Source organism: Phalacrocorax carbo, chromosome Z (genome assembly GCF_963921805.1).
Source record: "Phalacrocorax carbo chromosome Z, bPhaCar2.1, whole genome shotgun sequence".
Classification (NCBI taxonomy): Eukaryota; Metazoa; Chordata; class Aves; order Suliformes; family Phalacrocoracidae; genus Phalacrocorax; species Phalacrocorax carbo.
The window spans coordinates 84,420,651-84,436,404 of NC_087548.1; the positions used below are offsets into that span (position 1 = coordinate 84,420,651).

A 15,754-nucleotide genomic window follows, 5' to 3' on the forward strand; every position below is an offset into this window, starting at 1 on the left:
GAAACTGAAGCAGAAGTTAACATTTGAAATGTCCCCTGGCTTTGGTAAAGGTGAGTATTCTGCTAGGAAAAAAAGTGTAAGTACTGAAAATGAAATAAAAATAATACAAAATATGTTTTTCGAATTCATCCAAACACTCTGCCTGCATCTCCTCATTGCAAAATCAAAACAGAAAGGAATCAAAAAACTCCTTTGGGCTAAACAAAATAAACCCGATTTCTTGTATTTTTTAAGTTCAAAAGAGACAAAAGCGAGCTGTTCTAAATTCCCTTCCTGAGATGTCAGATAAGCAACACCGCTTGTAGCTGCTGCCCCTTGCAAAGGGTGTGCTCTTTAACAGTGATGACTAGCTTTTCCATTACTTAAGCAATGGCCTATTTATCCACTTCCAACCCGTACGAGGCTGCTTGCCAGGCAGCTCCCGAACCCTCCCTGCGCCTGGCTCTGCAGAGCTCACCCCAGAGCTGCTCTCAGGACCCGGGGGACCGTGTATTCCACCACCCCAGCTGCCAACGAAATGCATGCGCCCGCGAGAACCGGGGGCTCCTGCTGTAGCTGCAATGGTTCAGGTGGTTGCCAGCAAAGGCTAGAAATGCACGCGGATGGTCTGTGCCCGCTCCTTGGATGACTTTGCTCAGGGTACTTTGCAAGCAGCTGCTGATGGCTGCGTGGCAAGGCTGGGCTCCTGTGGCCGTGCTGCTCGTGGACCTGCTGCGGGGTAGCTGGGAATCGGTCACCAGGCTGATTACAGAGGAGGATGGGGTTCCTGCAGGACCCTCCCGGTCCCTTTATAAAGGACCTGCGGGTGGGAAGAATGGCAGTGAGAATATCAGCTTTTATGGCCAGAGTTCTTCCAGGTAAAATAAAAAGTGCAAGTTCACCCTGGGACCCCTGACAAAATCCTGGTGTTTAACATAAAACAGCCTTCTGCAATATCATCTCCATACCTCAGCAGCAACATGAATGTTAGTAAAGAATGAATACTGCTAACGAAATCAAGGTCGTTCACGGATCGCCCATCTCCAAGTTTCCTTGAAGCCAGGGAAATGGAACAATGGAGGGCAACGTGCCCAGCAGCCAGCAAAACTTCAGGTGGTTGTTTCAAAGGGGAGGAACTGAGTTTCCAAAACAAGCAGCCTGCACTTTTTGCAAGATCTTTCTTAACCCAGTGTCGTGGTTTAAGCCCAGCCAGCAACTCAGCCCCACTCAGCAGCTTGGTCATCGCACCCCCGCAGCAGGATCGGGGAAGAGAGTTGGAAGGGTAAAAGTGAGAAAACTGGGTTATGATGAAGATAGTTTAATAATTGAATAAAATAAAACAGTATTAATAATAATGATTTGTAATGGAAAGGAAAATAACAGAGAGGAAAAAAAAAAAACAAGAAAAGCAAATGATGCAAATGAAATGAACCGTCCCTGTGTTATCAACACCTTTCAGCACAAATCCAAAACACAGCCCCGTACGAGCTACTGCGGAGAAAATTAACCCTACCCCAGCCAAAAGCAGCACACCCAGTGGCACCTGGTCGTGTACACATCTGAGAACTGACTGTAGCTGTGTCCTGTCCTGCTGAACGTGGGGCACGTGTGATGCTTGCTCTGTTGAGATGGGACCTTGGCACAGCGCTGCATGGTACCTGGGAATGGCACCCAGTCACAGGTTTCCTCCAGTTTGGATTAAGAGGAGCTAAGGCACGTGGTTATGTGCGTATATACATATTATACAAACTTTCTCTGTAAATAAAGCTCCAGCTGCTAGGCTATAGCACACGGTGAATGGCAAATGGGGTAGCTGTGACATCATTTCTTCATTCGATGTTCAGCCTTTTCAGAGTTTGATAATCCAGGTTCCAATAGACAAACGTATACATTGCAATTTAGGGTTATCGTAGCAGCTGAAAAACCGGTTTTACGGGGGCACAACTTAGCGACACTTTTAGGAAGAGTGCCATCATTTGGCTGCGAAGCACAACCTGGGCTGCATGAGAATCCCACCGAACAAACGTGCACAGTTCACCCTCTCCTGGCATGATGCAGGAAAGGAGTCGAGTCTCACACCACCTTTTTTCACATGCAAACCCATGACAGCCTTGAAGTTAGGGGCAGAACTTTCGGAGCAATAATTAGGCTAGGAGGTTTTAAAGGAAGTCCGTATACCAAGATACGGGAATCTCATACTGCCCCCCAATTAGTGCCCTCTGATGCAAAGGCAAGTTCAGCAAAATTCCTTAGGTGAATAAAGACGCAGGCACATACACTGTTTTGCAGGATTAAAGACCTATGTCCAGTAGTTCGCTTCTGTACTTCTGTGTTAAATATTCTCTGGCTGCTGAGCTTTGTTTTGCCTTAATTGCTCTGTGTATGCCTCAAACTGTACTGCCGTAATGTCCAAGTTTTCATTGACAACAACTTATCACAATTTTCTAGCAAGATCAAAGGATAATGATCCCCATTATTCCTGGCAAATGAGGCAAAAATTAACATAAACGGTGCTTGTTTACTTCGGTCCAGTCCCATATCTCTGAACTGAGATGCTGAAATCCTGTGTTTTGGTTTTTTTTTTCTCTGAGTACATAATAACATACAGCTCTTTTATGTGAAACAACAGCTTTCTTCAATGGTGGTTTCAGGTAAGCACTGTGTACTTGAATGAATCACAGCATAAAGTGTCAAGAAAATGAGAGATGAATGGTTAGTCATTGTCCATTAAAATTGGTTTCAAGGGACTCGCCTGATTTTATCTAAGTATTCTAGCAATGAGAAAATTCATTAAGAGTAACTAGAAATTTTTCACCTCTATATTGAATTCATTCACTCAAGCTGTAAGTGAGCTTACAGCTCACTTTTGCTCAAAACTGCAAAGTTTTGGGACAAGAATGTTTTTTAAGCTGTCATGGTCATAGTTACTATCCCAACCCCATGCTACTAACTCGGTAATGGATTTGAGACTCTACATCCTCGTTGCCTCTTAATCTGGAATGTAGCGAGAGAATTGAAAGCTACAGAGAAGAGGAGAAGGTGGGAAGTGAAGGTTCATGGAGACCCAGGTTGCTTAACGGGAGCTGCAGCACCAAGCGATGCCCTCCGATCTCTGAGCATCTCCCCGGTCCCGTCGGGAGCCGTGGCGCTTTCCTGGAAGGCGGGTTCAACGTGACACCATCCCTGCACCCCTCTGCCCCAGGAGTATGGATGAAGCTCCAGCTGGAGGTCTGGGGGCGAGAGAGAGGCTGTGTCGGGGGGTGACAGGCACGGCTTGGCTTTGGTGGAGGCACCGCTGGTCGAGAGAGCCCGGAGCTGCTCTCTCCTGGCTGGAAACCCAACAGACCTCACTCCAGGCATGTGATGAACAATTAGTGTACAGCTAACGACAGCAGAGTATGTAACCTCTAAAGAAACTGAATTCTGTCATCAAAATGTCTTTAATGTGCTCAAGTAATTAAGCTTTCATTTTAAAAAACGTGCTTGAAAATATACAGCTGTGGAGGTACAGGGTAGTGTGGCCAGAAGGAAGAAAGGACAATAAGAACAGATAAATGAATATTAGTTGATTCTAGCAGAGCAGAGAGTTTGGAAAAATTCTGGGAAGGCCTCAATTAGTATTGAAAACAAATGAACAAGAAATAACAGCACAAGATCTATTTAAAACACAGCATTTTAACATCACTCTGCTGCTGTTTCCCTTCCTTAGAAATAACTTTTTCACTTGAATTTCCCAATAATAATGTTAATTACTGTATCTTTAATGCTCATTTTTGCCATTAGGCTTAATAATCAGACCTGAGAAGCTTCTGAGGAACTGCAGTTATTTAACAGTGTGTGAGTATCTGCTGCAGTTAATTTGACAATATGGGTAGCTCATCACCCAAAGGAAGGACAAGACAAGTAAAACTTGTGCTGGCTGCAATCAGAAAAAAATGTATGCGATAATCTGTTTGTTTATTTTGACACAGTAAAGGTAGTATTTAATTACTGTTAAAGTCATAGAAGTAAAGACCCATTAATATTCTAATAAGAAATCACTTTGTGAACTTGTTTTAATTCTCTCTCTACACTTCATGCCAGTGTTTATACCTTTTAAAATGATATTTTTGAAGTTTCTTACTATTTTGTCATTCTTCGCTGTACTCCATTTGATTTTTTTTTTTTTTTGCTTGTGTGTCCCCACGGCTCTGCTGTGAAGGCAGAGCATCACACGGTGTGTACAAGGAGAACTGACCTCAGCCCTAATCCTTACATACACAGGAACATATCACATAAGGTATTTCTATATACTACTAACCCATTACTTTGCTGGCAGCTCAGTTTTAGATTAGTACAAATGTTTTGACTCACAGAGAACCAAAAATACTCTTAAAGACTGAAGATTTTCAAGTAAGTCCCATTTGTATTTTTTCTTTTAAATTTTCATGTTTTCATGTAGCAAGAGGTAAGCCCAGCCATTAGGTAACTCTACTCCTGGACTTAAAGCACGATTTATTTTTGGTATGCTGTATATTATTTTGGTTTAAATTATCTTGAAAAGACTTTTGTTAATAAGCACCGGCTGCATAAATCATTGCACACAGACCTTCTGAGCTTCCAGAAGGGGAAACTAAATGTAAAATCGGAATATTCTGTCCCAGCAGAACACATTTTTGTCAAAATTAAACCAAAGAAGAGACTAAAACTGTCTTGGAGGGATGTTTTTGAATAAAAAACTGTTTGTAAAACACATGGGAAAGTCTATAAAACGAGAAGCTTATAGAAAACCACTGTTGCTGTTAAAGAGAAAACACAATTGATTTTGTTCCTTGTAGCTTGTTTTCCACTTTGTTTTACCTTGCTCCCAAATGTTTTGCTCCACTTGGTCTTTTTCGAACATCATGCCCCTACTTTCCTATTTTTTGTTAGACGAAAAAGCATTGTTAGGCAACCCTGGCAACGTTTCTGGAGATACGAATCTACACTCAAGACTATGGCTTAAGTTGCTGCCAAATACGTAACTGAAAATCACGCTGTAATTTAAGACTCTTCACTGTAGAAAACTGAAGATTACAGATGATTCAAATATAACTCTCCCCCGCCCCAACCCAAGAACTGCCAAATCTTTTCTTACAGAAAAAGCCCGGGTATTTTTTTTTTGTAAATGTTTTTGGAGAAGAAAAAACTATGTCAAATGTGTGCCTGAAATGTTATCTTTTAGTAGTACTTACTATTTATACTTCAATTGTAAGAATGTCAGAGCATCTTAATTATTTGGAGACACATCCAGTGCCTCTGAATTGAAAGTAAGGCAATAATAGGGCCTTTGCCACAATAAAATTGATGCTATTTGTCATATGCTGCTTCTGTCTTCAGTTTTAAGCTGGGAAATGCGATATCATTAGCAGGCTATGAACATGATTTTAGAAAACATTACCAATTCTGCTCTTTCTTACGATTCAATTGAGAAAAAATAGGAAAGGAGGAAAAAAGATTTCTAAAATTTAAACAAAATTGCATCTTTTACATTAAAAAAGTGATGTTTTACCATGAGGTTAACTTTCAGTTAACCAGAGAAGCAGATGAAAATCTATTAATGCATATGCTGCCATCAGAGGAGCACCACACCTGCCATGAAAAAGGAAATACAAGAAGTAAAAAAGAAGTTTAGGCAAGTTACTGATTGCAGTGTTTGCCAGACCTTCGTAGACACTAAGTGGAAAACAAACCATGTATGTAACTTGTGTGTGCGTTCTTCTCATGCAGCTCAACCAACTCTCTTTGCAATTGCTTGCCAGCTCCCTCCTCAAGTTGTCTGGCAATTCTTTCCATTTTTCTGCAGTATCAAGAATAGCGTATTGTTACAATATAGGAAAAATCCTCTTCTTGCTATTTCTTTGCAATATGAAAATTTTGGGCCCTTACTGCTAATCTGTTTTGACTGTTTCTGCACAGACCATCTTTCATGCTGACCAGCCTGGCCTTTTGGCCTCATTTTTCTTGCAGCTACAATACTACAGATAAAGCAATAAACACTGAACCTGGTTACCACAAAATATCTAGTTCTAATCAGACAGTTTACGCCTGTGCACACTCCAGACGAACAGCAAATACAAGGTAATTTGTGGTTACTTTTGTTTACGTCAACCTAGAGAAAGTGCAGCTAAAAGTATAATCCTGTTGTATGGGTTAAGTCAAGGTTTCTGTTTCAGTTTGGAGAGCTGGCATTCATAAATGTCTGATTTTACTGAAAACTTTTTACTTGAAAAATTAGCAAATACGTCCTGATCTTCCTTAGTGATTTCAGAGGTGAGGTGTTTAGTGCAGTTGACCACTTCAAATTAAGAAAGACCCATATCCCCAAGACAACAACAACAACAAAAATTCCAATAAACTATTGTGAAAATAAAAAATGACACAGAGCTGTGAATTTCCGTCTCCCTCCTCTTCAGAAGGAACTATCTGCAGACCTGATTTCCAGACGAAGCAACACTTAGAGAGTCACGTTGTCCGTACCTGTCCGTCTGTCAGCTCTTAGTAGCAAATTTTGACTAGAGTGGAATGGTGGTTGAAATGCCTTGAAGGTTGTAAATGCCTATTAGTTATATAAAAATAGGCAGTTCAGTAGAGAGACGTCAGTAACAAGAGACAACAGCCAAAAAGGGACCCTTCTGTAACTGTGCATTGGCACGTCAGGTTGTGGTTCAGGAGGCCTGGGGGTGTTGGGCTGTCGGTTGGACTTGATGATCCTAGAGGTCTTTTCCAACCTTAGTGATTCTGATTCTATATGATTCTATGCATTATATACCCAGGATCTAAGGCAGGAAAATATTTATTCACTGGCTTCTGCTCTTAAAAAATCCAATTATAAAGACATTTTTGTTTTTGTCCTTTTATCACATGCCATTTCTCACATTGCACGTATAGTTTATGACCCAGCAAAGGCTCCTGAGCAGCCAAATACCTCCTGAGTGTGTGCTCCAGTTTTGGAATAAATGTGCAGAGGAACGTGGGAGGCTCTGAGTTAAAAAATCAGTGATTTTCTTTTACAGTGAAGGCAGTGAAGACAACATTCAAACCCATGAAAAACATTTAGTTTCCACACACAGATCACCCTCTCTCTTGCTGCCTTGAAACACGCTTTTGTAGTTAGAGGTATAGAGACAGCAGAGGAGGCTGAGAACTATTGGGAACTAGGAGTATTAAGCAGCTGTGAAATCCTTACAGAAAGGAAAATAGGAAAGCAGAAAGAAGATAAAAAACCAGCTGATTTAAAGCCTAGATCTGAACCGGTTCTTTGGATTTTTGGAAACAAAAGCAATTTTTCAAATACGAAATGGCCACCCAATGACCACTTGGAAGATGTTTAACATCCGTATAAGGAAAACGAATTAAAAATGTGCTCTGTCTTCTAATTCTGGAGAACTGCAGTTGTATAAAAAGATTTAGAAGGTAACTTTAAATGGGAAACTTAATCCTGGTGAAATATTTTTATGAGTCATTGAGAATTTACAACTTTGGTAGGTGAATAACTGTTTTTGTTGTGCATATACTAGATGGTAGATATCTGTATATCTAGGTATAATCTGTGTTCTTTAATTTTCTCTTCTTAAAATGCACATTAACTCACATGTTGAGCTGACATTATTAGATCATTTTCACTTACCTGATGTAATGAATGCCACCTGTACGCCTGCAATACGTTTTTAATAAGGAAAACTAGAAACTTTACACATTACTGAACAAAACTGGGGGTGGGCAAAGGGCAGAGCTCCTGCAGCAGCACGTTAAGTAGTTTTGAGGCACTTCTCCCTGCAGAAATCATGGACTGAGTCACTCAGCCTTAAGCGCTTATCCAGGAGATCATAAAGTGGATTAAAATAGGCCAGAATTTTCAAAACCACGCTGATCATATGCCATCCCCTCCCTGCCCCCAAACCACAGGAGCATCTCCTGCCAAGGTGGCCCCCCGCCCCTCCCAGCACCTTGTGGAAGGGGCCACCCAGGCAGCAGGGACCTGCGGCATGGTTTGGTATGTTTGGCCGGGCCACCCCAGAAGAGACCTTCCCCACCCCTTCAGAGGGGAGCACCTGCCCCTTCCCCATGCCCCTTGGTGCTTGCTCTGTGCCATCCTCTCCCCGCAGCTCATCCTCGGCCCCAGGCCAAGACAATGAGCCTTGGCAAGGAGAAGAGAGCAGGCTGGTGCTCCTCTGCATGACGTGGCGTTCCATGCCCACCTTGGGACAATGGCATCTGCTTCTAAAACAGCAGAAATAGCATGTAAAAACTTCATTGATCCTTTGACCTGCATGCTGATGCAATTAATAGCTCTTGTTAATGACGTGAGCATTACACGGTGCAGCTGTACATCTACAGCTGGGGATTCTGTCTTCTCCCGCCGCATGTAGCGTTGTTTCAGCCCTTCACCTCTTCAGGAGGGTGAGGTGTGTAGGCAGCAGATGTGTCCCCTCCTTGTGATAGGGGAACTTGTTCCCTCACCACCGAAGGCAACAAGCTTGGGGGGATGTTCTTCCACCGGAGCCCTGCAGCCGCAGAGCTGGCTTCTGGTAATCCACGGCTCACCGTCACTGTGCTAGCAGTGAGTTTCCACAGCTCAGTAGCTGCTTGCACAGCTCTGTTCTGCTCCAAACTGCATCCGGCTTATGTTGAAAAAGTATCATTTTTCTTTGTCCTTCTCCTCCCATCAGGTCATTTTCCACTTCATATTTTTGAATCAATATTGGGCTGATGTTACATTATTTGATCTGATACAGTAACACTAGAAAAAAAAATAGAGAAAGTAGATGTTAATAAACATCCAAGAGTAGGTAACGTTTACAAGAGTGTTCCTCAGATAAGAAACCACAAAACTGGGTCTGGGGTCTGTCTATCACTGGAGGTGCCGTGGGAGGCTGGTGGTATGTTCAAAAACTACTTCAGTGGGGCCTAGGGCATGCCGAAGCGATGGGGCTGGCTGCCGTTCCTGGTGAGACGATAGGGTCTGTGACAGAGAATCAGTCAAGGGACACGTAGGTGAATGCAGTGTGTTGGGAAGGTGTCGGAGAGGCTCCGGTGAAGCCCTGCATCACTGGCATTTGGAGGAAGGGCGGTAAGTATGCTGATAAAGGGGGTCGTGTGGGCATAATAATCCTCTTGCATTTTCAAAAGACCTTTGAGAAGCTTTTTGTAAAGCTTATTAAACTTTGTAAAGAAACTAAGTTGCCACAAGATTGGACGGGAGGTTGGTTTTTGGGTTGAAATCTGGTGTAAGAGGAAGTGAAGGACAGGGCTTAGCAGTAGCTCTCCAGGAGGGGGGTCAGATTCGTGGAGTCAGGGAATAATTCACGTCGGAGGGCACCTCTGGAGGTCATTTAACCCAGCCTCCACTCCAAGCACGTCTAATGAGCTCAGATTGCACAAGGACTTTTCCAGTGAAACCCTGAATGCCTCCAAGGATAGCGATACCACAAGTCGGTACAAAATCCTTAGGGTTTGTGCTGGTTTTCTTTGATATCTCCACCAGCGACCTCCTCAAAGGAGTCAGCAGTGAAATCTGCTCAGCTGGAGGGATGGTAACCTCTGGCCAGGACTGCTTGTGCTGTCCCTGAAACTGGCTTGAGTATTCATGGGCAGGAGGTACGGGTGGAAAAACGTGCTTGCAGGCCTGGTCAACCCTACACTATTTTTCTGTCATGGTTGTACTGAAAAATATCAGCGGTCCTCAACTCTGTCCTCCATTCATTCCTTGCCTTCCCTCCCGCAGGCAGCTCTTGTTGGCTTGAATGGTGGCAGATGGCTACAGCGACAGAAAAACTCCTTTTGTTAGCTCGTGCTTTGTGCAGGAGGTCTCGGCTGGCAGATCTTGCAGCAGCATCCTCCGTAGTGCGGATGAGCACCGATAAAGTCAAGCCTATCACAGGTTATATTTTGCAACAGTAGGAAGAAACCCCTCTATTCACCAAAATGTATTATTACTGTTATGTGGGCCCATGTCCTATCTTTGAAAAGAACCTGGAAATTTACCTCTCCTAGAGCAAAGCAGTTCCTCATGTACCTAGAGCAGCAGCTCTGTGCAGCATGCGAGCTCAGCTAACGAGAGGCCTTGGCGACAGCTTTAAATCCAAGTGTATTGGATCTCCTCACCGTCCTGAAAATACGGGCCATGTGAGTCCACCACGCAAGAAAGGCTACAGCCTCCACAGGTTAAAAATCCTCCTCTCTGACTCGGCTGCAGTTATCTTCTTGCCGTGGAAAAAATCATTACCCTTTGTCAGTAAAGACTCTGCACTTGTTTTCATTGTTTTATCTGAGATACTTGCTGGAAAGCGTCGACAGAAATAATTTGAAACAAAGTAGTAATGTTCCAGTGTAAAGCGCACGAGAGCAAATATGCCATTGTTCTCTGAACCCTTTAAAGACTCCCTGTTTTCTGCAGTTTTTTCGCTGTCTGTCCGCAGCAACGGCAAATGCCTCCTGGCTGAGGTGTTCGCTGATCACAGGATATTTAACTTCCAGATTGCCAAACAGGGAACAGTCAGGCAATCCCCTGTAATCCTCTTCTCTCAGTTAAACAATCTTTTATGGCTTTCCCTTGCAGTGCCCACGTAACTTGCAGAATGCGTCTGAGGTAGTGGCACCGAGCAACTTCTCCATTCATGGTGTTTATTACCCCTCAAAAGCAAACACATTTCCTTTTCTGGTTTTTTCTTTCGTTTTGTTTTTTAAAATTTGTTTGTTTGAAACCTATCTACGCAGTCCCTCAGCCAGGCAGACAAAAATAGGACTGTGGACCTACTTTCACAGAAGAACAGGCAGTGTTTTCATCCAATTTTAATGTTTGCCTTCTAAATGTTGTTTTAAATCTTCTGATTGCTGAAGTGTTACTAAAACAGTACGGTGCTTTAGTGCTGTGAGCTTTAAGTGCTGTTTTCCTGGAGAAACGAATCCCACAGCCACCATCTGCATAATTTGCCAGAATTAATGCTTCTTGCAGTCCTAATTAGCTGCCCAGGTGGCTCCAGGAAGGAGTGAGAGGAAAACAACTGTTTTCTGTGACCCTCCACCTCCGTTGGCACCCCTGCCCTTTGCACCTTTGGGCCGGGCTAGGTCTACAGCAAAGACTAAGCTATACTAATTGGAGTTTGGGCTAATTGGCTCACTTCTCCTAGGGCTGCCTCATTTACCAGCCCAGTTTTTCCTGGAGTTACAGCTCTCTCTGGGTGCACGCCTGCATGTGTGCATATGTACGTAAACGTATGTGATCCGGGTGTATGCAGATACATACACGTATGTGTATGTCTGTGTACATATGCATTTCTGTGTGGGTATATGTGCGTGCATGCGTGTGCGTTCAGCTGCACTGGGTTTTGTTCACTAGTGTTGTAAAAAACTTTTTTCTCAAAGGTTTCCTCACTTTCAGCATCCAGACCACTACAAGTTCAGACTTAGGGATTCCAAGGGATATTCAGTGCCCATTAAAAACTACATCAATAGGCACGGTTGAAAGAGTGTGACGCCTCTGATTGTGTCAGCTGTCACAAAATGGACTTCATATGTCCAGTGTTTGGACACTAATGAGGATTTGGGTGTGGAATATGACATATCACAGTCTGAGGATCATCTGGGGAACAGTGGCTTCCTTTAATTGCCTATATTTTTTTAACTCACCTAAGGAATATGGATTCAAAGTTTGGTGGGGTTTTTTTTTGGGGGGGGACAGGGATTGGGGGGACGACACATGGACGGGGACACCAAATCCCCCATCTGTCATTTGTTTATTAGTTTTCTAAGCACAGTGAGCTTTAAAAGTGGAAGAAACTGGAATGTGAAAAAACATGGGGAAACAAAAAAGTTGGTGAATTTTATATTGGGTTTTTTAATGGTGGGGTTTTTTTTCTGGTTTTTTAGAAAGCCCATAGAATTTATAATAAAAATATAAAAGGTAATACCTGACTTCAATAGCATACAACAGATAGTAATGCTTATGATTTTTAAAAATCACCTGGCCAATCAATATAAAATTGGTCTAAAAATTTGACAGTGACATCAGTTTTCATCTCCCACACTTGCCAACCGTGCGATATTACCTTGCTCAGAGTATGGACTGTTTCAGGCAAAGGTCTGTTAATTATTCTGTGGATAATCGTATCAAGACCTGCGTTGAATGAGTTCTTGCCCGTGGGATTAAGAGTGGCATGTGTTCACATAATAGAGGGTGTTTGTTTATCATGAAATGTGCCTGAAGTACTTTTACTCTCTTTTTTTACTCCCATGTGTGTAGTGGTATCTGACAGATAATGTGCCGTTTTAGAAGGGATTTGGTTCCGGGTAGTTGTGTTTATTTTATTATAATTAGAGATCGTCCGTTTTTGAAAGCAGTGCTTTAGGCAGCACAAGGGCACTAAAAAAGTCTGTGCGGGCATTTGAGAAACTATCAGCCTAATACTGAAGAAAGAGATCGTATTCACCTAAAAAAACCCAAACCACAACTTTAACAGGGGTTTTGGTGCGCCGCTGCCCTTCAGCTGTGGCAGTCCCGCGGTGCGGCTGCCTCTGGGGCAGGGGAGCTCCGGCCGCCACCGGCTGTCGCGACGCCGCTCCTTCTCCCGCCGGGCGGCCCCAGCAGCGTCCCCTGCGGAAGCCCCCCGCCCAGGGGCCGGAGGCCGGCGCCTTCCCCCGCCTCCGCCGGCCCTGCCGCGCCGCGCGGGCCCGTTGCGTGCGCTCCGCTCCGGCTGCGTGACGTCAGGATGCGGTGGCCGTGACGGAGCGGGCGCGCCGGGCGCTCACCTGCGGCCGCCCGCGGTGCCGCCCCCCGCCCGCCCCCCGCTGCCCCCCGCTCCGGCGGGCGGCCGCAGCCCCTCGCCCACCCCCGCCGGCAGCGACTGTAGGCGGGCTGGGCGCCGGCGGGGGGGTGCGCCGGGAGCGGGGCGCGGGGGGCCGCGGGCATATAAGGCGCGGGGCCGGGCGGGGGTCCGTAGCGCAGGCGGCGTTTGCAGGCTGCTGCCCCGCTCCGCGCCCGCCCCGCGCCGGGGTCTGACGATGTACGTGTGTCGCTGGCGGCGGCGGGGCTGCTGACGTCCAGGGCGGGAAGGGGATTTGGAGGGATTAACATGTTAGTTTTGATCTAAGGGGATTTTTATTTTTTTTCCTCTTCTTCCTGTTATCCCTGCCTTTCATCTTTGTTAACACGGCTCTGTCCTTATTTTATTTTATTTTTTTTTTTTACTTTAGGTCGGTTAACATTGCAGCCTTTGGGAACGAAAGAGACGGCTTTTCTGAGGACAGTCAGCAGCCGAGCCTGATCTGGGGCTATCTCGGGAGGAGCGCTCTGATTTCCCAGATCGACAGCAGCTTGTCTGCCGGTCATGCTGGAAACCCGGCTTTTACCCAGTATCAAGCCTGCGTGTTCGGAAACGTCAGACTGGTGGTACACGACTGCCCTGTCTGGGTAAGGGATCGCACGCCGATATTCTCAACTGCACGTAACAGTAGAAGCTGTTTTAAACAAATGAAGATATATCTTAATTCTTAATTTATTTTCATTATTGTGGGATTTTATTTGTATTTGAATTATTGCAAATAGTAAAGTCGTGTAAAATATAAACCGGGCAAATGCTGGAAAGTCCCCAAGGTGCTACAGAAAGTTTCTCATTAACACGCCGCTGCCGACCTCCTCTATGGGAAGGTGATATTTTCGACTGTGCTGTTGAGTGAAAACTTTATTGAAGGAGAACCCCACTTCTGTGACACTGCATCACAAGCACTCTCTCCAAATAGTTATCAGCAATAAAACAAAACTTTTTTTCTGTAAAACTGAAAAGGTAGCGAGTTTTCCAGCTTTGAAAAGTGACAGATTATAAGATCTGATATCTTGCAAAATACGGTATATGGGGTCGTTTTTCTTCTGTTATTATGAGTAATCACATCTGAACATTTTCTTCTTTATTTGGAGGTAAAAAGAAAAAAAAAAAAAAGGATTTTGGCACCGCGCCAGGTTGTCAGCACTTTTGTGAGTAAGTGAGATAACTTGGTTATGGGTATGAGCAGATCAATGATTATGTAAGAAATGATACTGATAATCTAAATTTAAAAATATTTAATGACTACTTAGTAGCCCTAGAAAAAACTAAGCTTAGCAGCTTTTAAAAATCAGAGCAATAATCAATTTCAGCTCCGTAACTCTGTCCTTAGGTTGATTTTTTGCAGTCCTGTAAGGGAAACTTTTTTTGGAATCTGCAGGAATCCTGACAGCCCCAGGAATACATGATCAGAAGTCTGTAATCTTAAAAACGGAATGTTCCAGTGTGACTATCCTTCTGTTCTCTTGTTTCTCATGCTTTTTTTCGTCAGCTGCGCGTACAGATGCCGGTTCAGATGGACTGGGGGATCCTGTTTTTAGCTTCTGAAGCCACATGTGACCTGCACGTGCAGTTTGCCGGAGTCATTTGAGCGCAGCAATGAGTAAAAGCTCCTGAATATAAATTAAGGCTTTAGGACTTCAAAGGGTGTTTCAGAGGACTGGAGGTGGGTAGGGGAGGGGGGAGGGCAGGCAGGGGTAGCTGCAGAAGGGCAGAAGAAAGGACCTAGACTAGAGACGCAGTTCATGTGGTTTTGTGTCGTTTTATTTGCATTTTCTCTTCTACAAAACAAGGTTCTGCAGTTGAGGAGACCTTATCATTTTTGCCCTTGAAAAGCCAGCTTGTTATTGTATGCAGCTTTGTGTTTTTGAGGACTGTTGTTTTTCCCTTTATCAGCTGAAGGAGGCACAAGATCTATTACTGGGAATAATAAAGAAAAAAATTGGCTTGTTTTGCTTAGTAGAAGACATCTCAGTTAGGCGGACTGGACTCTGCAGCAGGACTCTGCTCTTAGTTCCGAGTAAAACTCTCCTTGTTAGAGAGTTAAGCATAGCAGGATTGCTTTCCAAAGGCTGGATGCTTGAGGTTGGCTACCTCACAGAGGTCCTTTCAGGACTGTACCTCTGGTAACCTGGGAAATGGTACGTGGCAGTTGGAAATCTTTACTGACATTGCCTCAAGAATTGTTGTTGTCGGTATGTCCTGTTCGTCATGGAAAAGGGTTCTTGTTGCACGTTACTGACACATAGAGGTGGTGGTGTGGTGGGCCTTGCATTATTTCCATCTCTGTCATCTGAGCATAATGGAAAGGTGGATTTGCATTTTACCAGAGGTGTGTATCTGATCTAGATTAAATCTATATGATTAAGGCAAGCCAGTCCTAGACATAGACTTGGCAACTGGCTGCGCTGATAGCTGTGAGTCTCCAAACTCAAGGACAGCAAAGTGCTCTTTGTCCTCTGCTGCTATCAGTCTGGAAAAGCAGCGTAGCTTCAAGTGTACCAAGCAGAGCACCCCAGTGCATGGGCAGGTTCTTTTATCAGGCGGGTTGTGGTACAGGGTGCGTTTGCTCGTGTTTCGGTCTGCTGCTGCACGTGTCTTGTCAGCCCAGGACACTGCTCAACTCTCTTGAGTCTGCAGGAGGGGTCAACAGCTCAGGTGCCTTCAGCAGAACTCGTCCCGGTGATACTATGATGCTGGCCATCTTACTATGTACTATATGTCTCTCTGAAATGGCTGCAGCCAGGTTTCTCAGCAGCTGCTGAGGTGCTCAGGTACTGATGAGTTGGAGAAACGTGGAAGGTCTGGACCACGCAGTGAACAGTGGCGCGGTGGCATCATCCTGCTGGGTACGTGGTTGGTGAAACAGCAGCAGTGCTGCCGTGAAAGCGTGGTGTTTTATATCATGAGTGTTACTGAAGGTGTCTGCCAAACTG

At 44.4% G+C, this 15,754-nt stretch overlaps 1 protein-coding gene across 1 annotated transcript in view; it reads left to right on the plus strand.

Annotated features, from left to right (window-relative positions):
• The first annotated feature begins 8,925 nt into the window (after positions 1-8,925).
• The window catches only part of RHOBTB3 (Rho related BTB domain containing 3), a 49,559-nt gene continuing 42,730 nt past the window's right edge, over positions 8,926-15,754 (plus strand). The window contains exons 1-3 of the mRNA XM_064439567.1: positions 8,926-8,990; positions 10,419-10,499; positions 13,090-13,408. Coding sequence (XP_064295637.1) covers positions 8,926-8,990; positions 10,419-10,499; positions 13,090-13,408 — 465 coding nt within the window. The remainder of the gene's footprint in view (positions 8,991-10,418; positions 10,500-13,089; positions 13,409-15,754) is intronic.